At 30.4% G+C, this 6867-nt stretch overlaps 2 protein-coding genes across 15 annotated transcripts in view; both read left to right on the top strand.

Moving 5' to 3' along the window:
• Positions 1-6867, top strand: part of LOC112011347 (putative disease resistance protein At3g14460) — a 79084-nt gene that overhangs the window by 12923 nt on the left and 59294 nt on the right. The window lies entirely within an intron of this gene.
• On the top strand, positions 82-1264 carry LOC112019091 (probable S-adenosylmethionine-dependent methyltransferase At5g38100). Its single transcript, XM_024051618.2, has 2 exons — positions 82-244; positions 924-1264. Exons 1-2 carry the CDS (start codon positions 82-84, stop codon positions 1262-1264), a joined length of 504 nt encoding a protein of 167 aa, XP_023907386.2.

The following is a 6867-nucleotide window of genomic DNA, read 5'->3' as shown; positions in this document are numbered from 1 at the left end:
GCTTGGAATAAAGGAAGGATTTTCTACACAAATGCACCAAAGGAAGTTGAGAAGGCCCATGCAACTCAATTTGCCAAGGACATGGAATCCTTCCTAATTGCTAGAGCACAAGAGCTTGTGATTGGAGGGCTACTAGCACTTTTCATTCCTGCTGTCCCTGATAACATGAGCAAATCTGACATATTTGGTGGTTCAGAGTTGGACCTTCTAGGATCTTGCCTAATGGATATGGCCAAAGCTGTAAGTAAACAATGTCATAACCCATTGCTATTAAAGTAAAGTCGTTTTTACTTTGATTCACTAATGACATTACTTTTATTTTGCACCAATAATAACAAATCATGCTTAATTGTGAAAAATATTACGTCTTGATTTGAAATTATACTTGTTTAGTGTGCAAAAGTTGTGAATGGTTGTAATTAACCCTTTGTTGGGAAATTCTAACCAAGGTATAACTTTCAATACTTTGAAACAAGAAACAAAAAATGAGGTTAATTACAATCATTCATATGAAACTCCAAAAAGTTACAATCAACATCCTAATTAGAAATTAATTTATAATGTCAAGTCTACCATTCAAATTAGTATATAAATTAATAAAATTAATGGACACTTATCCATCCTACAAATTTCTACAATTAACATCTTGATTTCACAGTAATCTATCCCTAATCTAATACACTAATTAATTTGGATGAAGGACATTGCAAATTAATCTCAATCAAGAGAGTTGATTTAAAATTCTATTGTTTAGGGTGCATTGCAAACGTAACAAATTTTAAGTTGAATAAGTACAATTATAGAAAGAACATGGGTGTAACTGAGCTTCCATGTTTCAGTGACTAATCTGGTTAGATAGTGAAATATTGGTTCATGAAAAAGTTACTACTTCCATGAGACAGACCATGGTTTTTAATTGCAAGGATTAACTAGTGAAGCAAAAGTGGATGCATTCAATTTGCCAGGTTATTTCACCTCCTCTAAGGAATTGAAGGCATTGATTGAAAGAAGTCAGCATTTTAACATTGAGAGAATGGAAATATTAAATAATCAGAAAAAGTATGTGAGCTTGCGAAATCCCTCAATGTATTCTTTATTCCTAAGGGCTGCATTAGAAGGAGTAATTGCAAAGCATTTTGGAAATGATATCATGGATGAGTTGTTTAATCGCTACACTGGGAAAGTTGCAGAATCCTCCTTCTTCTTAAATCCAGAAGCTGATAAATCGATTGTATTATTTGTCCTTTTAAAGAACAACAATTAGACTTTAGCTTTATTCCAACAAAAAAAATATTATCACTTGCAAATAAGTGTAACAATGAAAAGGAGAATATTCTTGTAATAAATTATCCATTAATTCGTACATCTCTTATTGTATAATCATTTTCAATGTTATATTTTCTTTCATTATTAGAGAGTAGAATTGCATTTATTTTGTATTTATTTATGTATTTTATATAGGGTTTTGGATTAATGTTTATTTTTTCTTAAAATGAGTTTTAATGTGTGTATATGCTTTTTAAAGAAGTTTAGAATTAATTCTAAGAAATTTAGCAAAACCGCACGAGTTACAAGAACAAGAAGGGCATGATGAGAGGATTTGTTTAATAATGAAGTGTTAATGGACTCAATTTTGACATGGGCCATTCCTTAATATTGAATGGTGCCACATCAACAATTTAATATAAAAAAAAAACAATTAAAAAGCTAGATTGAGGAAAGATTTTATTTAAAAATTGGATTATAATTTTAAAAAACTTAAAACACCAAAAAACTGAAAAACCCATTTGAATTTCACTAGAGACACATATGGGCTTTACAATCCCAATTGTATGGAAACCCAATTGGGTTTTGAAGAATTGTGTAAACTTATTAATGTTATTGCACCCAATAACATTCTATGAGTATGAAATGTCTTTTTTATATTTTCTTTCTTTCTTTCTATTTTTTTATTTTTTTTTTAAAAAATCCATTATTAGATTGCATATTATCTTTATGCATAACATCTACACCTAATTTCATGATAGTCAATATTATACCATATGATCCATAAACTAATGTTTAAGTATACTTTTAAAATATAAAAAATTTCAAATTTAAATATATTAAAATTACGAAATATATTTAATGGTTATTAAGAGATTTGATATTGACAAAAATTACACCATGTAACTTAGGTCTAAGTCGGCCCCACATCTTGTAGATTAGTGGTATAGTTTGCTCTCCTTTGCTAGGAAAACCGAGGTTTGAAATCCCCCCCACCCCCCATTGTAGCTATCAAATACACAAAAAATATACCTAAGCCTATATAAAGCTTGGTATGTTTGTAAAATAAATAAATATAAATATAATTTTTATTTTATTTTATTTCTTGTATGTTAGATTCTCTGGAAAAAATATAATTGAAATAACATTTTAAGGGCTAGATAGGGTTTTGAAATTGATGACCCAAAATTATTCAATTTCATTTCCAAGCATATTGCATTCAAAAATTGGATACTGTTAGATAATTTTCATGATTCTAATTATAATGGATATAAAATAAATAAATAAAAAAATGATAATCACCACCTGTAGAGAGGAGTTGAGGAAGTTGCCAAAGAAAAGATCAAAAAGACTGTAGCCAATGATCACTTTGACATCAAGAACCTTAAAAGAGTATTCTCTTTTTCGTTGTTACATTTTATTGCAAGTGAATTTTATTTGGTCAGAATAAAGCTAAAGTCTAATAATTGTTTCGCTTGAGAAGGACAAACAATACAATCGATTTATCAGCTTCTGCATTTAAGAAGAAGGAGGACTCTGCAACTTTCTCTGTGTAGCGATTAAACAACTCATCCATGATATCATTTCCAAAATGCTTTTCGAGAACTCCTTCAAATGCTGATCTTAGGAATAAAGAACGCATCGAGGGATTGCACAAAGTAAGATACTTTGACTTGTTATTCAATATTTCCATTCTCTCAAAGCTGAAATGTTGATTTCTTTCAATCAATGCATTCAATTCTTTTGGGGTGGTGACATAAGCAGGCAAATTGAATGCATCCACTTTTGCTTCACTGCCTAATCCCTGCAATTGAAAACCTTGGTCTATAATTGTAGTTATTCAGCTTAAAATTTGAGACATTTGCAATGCAATCTAAACAATAGAATTTGGGAAAAATGCCTTAACGCCCCCAATGAACTTTGGGCTAGATTTTTTGACACTCCCTAAACTTGATTTTTGACAATTTAATACCTCAACTTTACACGTTTCAAATTACTACTTCTGTTATTGCTGTTTAGTAATCTAACGTGGTACTCACATGAGCACTAAACAACGAAAACGTGTGGACAAAAACAACAAAAACAATTGTTTGCAGGTCCAATTTGAGAGAGATAGGATGGAACCAGGCCATGCCGTTCGTAATCCCGCCAGAGCCAACATTCATGTTCTCTCTCTCTCTCTCTCTCTCTCTCTCTCTCTCTCAAATGCACCCAAATATTCATCATATTATTAATTAATTGTGCCTTAAAATAGTTGGACACCATTAGCAATTCTCCTTCTTAGTCTTGCTTAAAAATTTAAAAATTAACAAGAAAAATAATAACATCAACTTATCCTACATCTATTGGTTCTAGTTAGTTTAATTGGTAATGTTTATGATAAAGAACAATCATCATATAACGAATGTTATATGTTAAAATTATATTATATCTATTATAAAAAATAAATAAATAAATAAAAAAGCAGAAAAGTAATATCATGCATTTGACAAATTACTAGATTACTAATGTCGATGAAATCATAACCAATGTAGGTCATGACGTCGTGAACCTGGGCATCATGGGTGGGAGTGGAGGCTGTCATGGGTCATGGGTGGTGATAGAGCTACCGTGAATGGTGGTTGCAAGGGCGGATGGGTAGAGAGAAAGACAATGAAAAAGTGGTGTGAAACAATCAATATATTATTTTTAACATTAAAAATGTGACGTTTTGAGGGAATTAATGGTAACTTTCTAATGGTGAATGTAAGAGCCAAGTGGCAATGGACCTAAGGACTAAGTCTAAAATGGCGGTGTATTAATGTTAATAGACTAAAATAATACTCCTATTTTAAACTTAGTAAACTAGAATAACAATTGATCAAAGCTATAGAAGGCGAAGTGTATATTTGTTAAACAAACAACTTTCGGTGTAAAAGCATCTTTAATAATAGTTGATCAAAGTTATAGAAGGTGAAGTGTATATTTGTAAAAAACAAACAACTTTCGGTGTAAGAGTGTCTTTGTCTTAATCATATGTTCTAGATGTCAAAAGTAAAAAGTAGCTCTAGATGGCAAAATATGAAGTAATCACCAAGGAAGACCATGAGAAATATTGCATTTGCGGACATAGAAATGACACCAGTTAAAGATGGGAGTTGAAAATTGCAAAGAAAATGTAAAGGTGTTTCGATAGATTCACATTTGGATTTGGTGCAGTATCGAAAGTCTTGATTTAAGTGTTGAAAAAATAAAAGGATCTAGAAAAAAGATGGATTTGAGTCTTCATCCACTCCCATGAAACAGTATTAAGGGGAAGAAGGATGATAATAAGTTAAGAGAAGAAATTTGTGATGAGGACTGAGGAGTACTTCTTTTTTGAATAAATTTTTTATTAAAAAAAAATCCCAGTAAAGAAGCCAAAAAAATTGAAAAAATTTAGGATGGAAACCGTGAGGTCCAAGGGGCTATCATGGAGAGAATACTTTATCAAGTCTAAATCAATTAAAATAGAACATCATTGGAGCACAACACAACAATCTTGTGCAAGTCTAAGTCGGCATGACATTGAAAACACTAAAAAGTGAATATATTTCTTAAGGCCAAAAACATCAAATCAAGGAAGTAAGGAACCATACAGAATATGATTTCCCAATCTTATATAAATTAATATGATGGTTCAAATTAAATAGTATAAATTTAAAAATGTATCTAGTACAACATTTAATTAAAAATTTTAAATGCAGAGGGCAAGATTAAAACGGGAATTGAATCTTTCATGTGATAAAGTTGATGAAGAAATCAACATATCTGAAGACATGTGCTTGGAAATATACGTACATAGGGTGAGATTAAGTTGCACCTAAGGTTATTATTTTTATTATTTTTCACCTAATGTAACTTTAAACAAGATTTAAACTTTAAACCACTTAATATTTGTTTATTAGATGCAAATTTTGACAAATCCACCGTTGATTACATTTTCTTCTTATACCTTCCATGCTTGCAAAATTTCAAGATTCTTAGCTCAAAGATTATAATTATGTCACCTATCAAATGTTTAAATCTTAAGTTTTTGAATTTTAAAACTGTATAAAGATGAGTTTATAGATTGAATAATAAATAACATCCAATTGGTATGAAATATACATTCTTGTTAAAAACATAGAGAGCATGTAATCTAACAGTTGAAATTTTAAAATATTAATTTGATAAAAATTTATTAATTATTGTAATATTGCTTAAAGTCTTACTATGTGTAACTTGAAAGTTGAATCCAACTCATATAGAGAATATGTATTTGTTAGTTTGAGTAAGTTTTTGAATTTTAAAACTGTATAAAAGATTAATTTATTAATTGAATAATAAATAACATCCAATTGGTATGAATTATAACATACTTGTTAAAAATATAAAGAGCATGTAATCCAGCAGTTAAAATTTTAAAATATTAATCCATATAAAGTTATTAATTGGTATAACATTGGTTAAATTCATACTATGTGTAACTTTTTTTTTTTTTTTTTTTTTNTTTTGGTTTGACCAGGGTCGGATCCATGGTCCGACCAATATTATTATAATTAATATAATTAAAATATATAAATAAATTTTATGTGAAATTTTATAACTTATAATAAGAAAATATTAAAATATATATAAATATTTTTTATTTGAATACTATTTAAGTTCCGTATTTTTATTTTTATAAATAATAGTTTAATAATTTAACTTTTACTTATATGTTTTATAACTATTTATTAATTATTATTCTACTAAAAAACTATTTATTATTTAAAAAAGAGAGCAAACGTCACTGTGTCTTTTAACCACACACTCGCAGTCCCACACCCACACGGCCACACGTTTTACGTTTACTCTTTTTTTTGGGGGGGGGGGGGGATAAGACTATCTCTCTCTCTCTCTCTCTCTCTCTCTCTCTCTCTCTCTCCCTCCCCCGTCCCTATAGGCTACTATAACAAGTGTTCTTCATCTTCCCCAAGATTTAATTCCAGTTAAAGCTTCAAAGCACAAAGATTTCTCATACGCTTCATCTAATAAAAGTATTTCTTCATTTCATTTTCACCCATAGATCTAAGATTTTTCCCAAACTTCATTTCATTGTTTGTCTAGTTTTTTTTTTTTTTCATTAACCGGTTTAACCTATCGCGTTCCTAGTTTAACAGACAATTTCCGGGTTTCTTGCTTTTTCTCTGTTTTTCAGTCTTATATTAGAACCGGAGCAAATTATTGTTTGGTTCTCGATTGAACTAGCCGGTCCGGTTTGGTTTTAAAACCATACTTTATATATAAGTTGGATTCAACTTTATATATAAGCTGGTCCATCACTTCAGGCTTCTCCTCACCGTTCAGCAAGTAATGGTGTAATTATGATGCCTAGGATGTTTGAGAAGACCTCATCTCAACCTACATGGAGCGAAAAGGATGCTAGTGAATTCGGCGATGCAGCTTCAAGGGAGGGAGGTGAAATGGTGCAAGAAACTGTTTCGACGGTGCAAGCGGACGTTACAACAGTTATGGAAATCGAGTTTTGTGGGATTGATTCCTCATTAATGCTGACATGCGTTCGAAGCTGGTAGTGGTTTCAAACTCTACAACTAATAT

Source organism: Quercus suber, unplaced genomic scaffold (assembly GCF_002906115.3).
Source record: "Quercus suber isolate HL8 unplaced genomic scaffold, Cork oak 2.0 scaffold_118, whole genome shotgun sequence".
Classification (NCBI taxonomy): Eukaryota; Viridiplantae; Streptophyta; class Magnoliopsida; order Fagales; family Fagaceae; genus Quercus; species Quercus suber.
The sequence above is the reverse complement of the archived record's forward strand: the minus strand, read 5'-3'. Positions and strand labels throughout refer to the sequence as shown.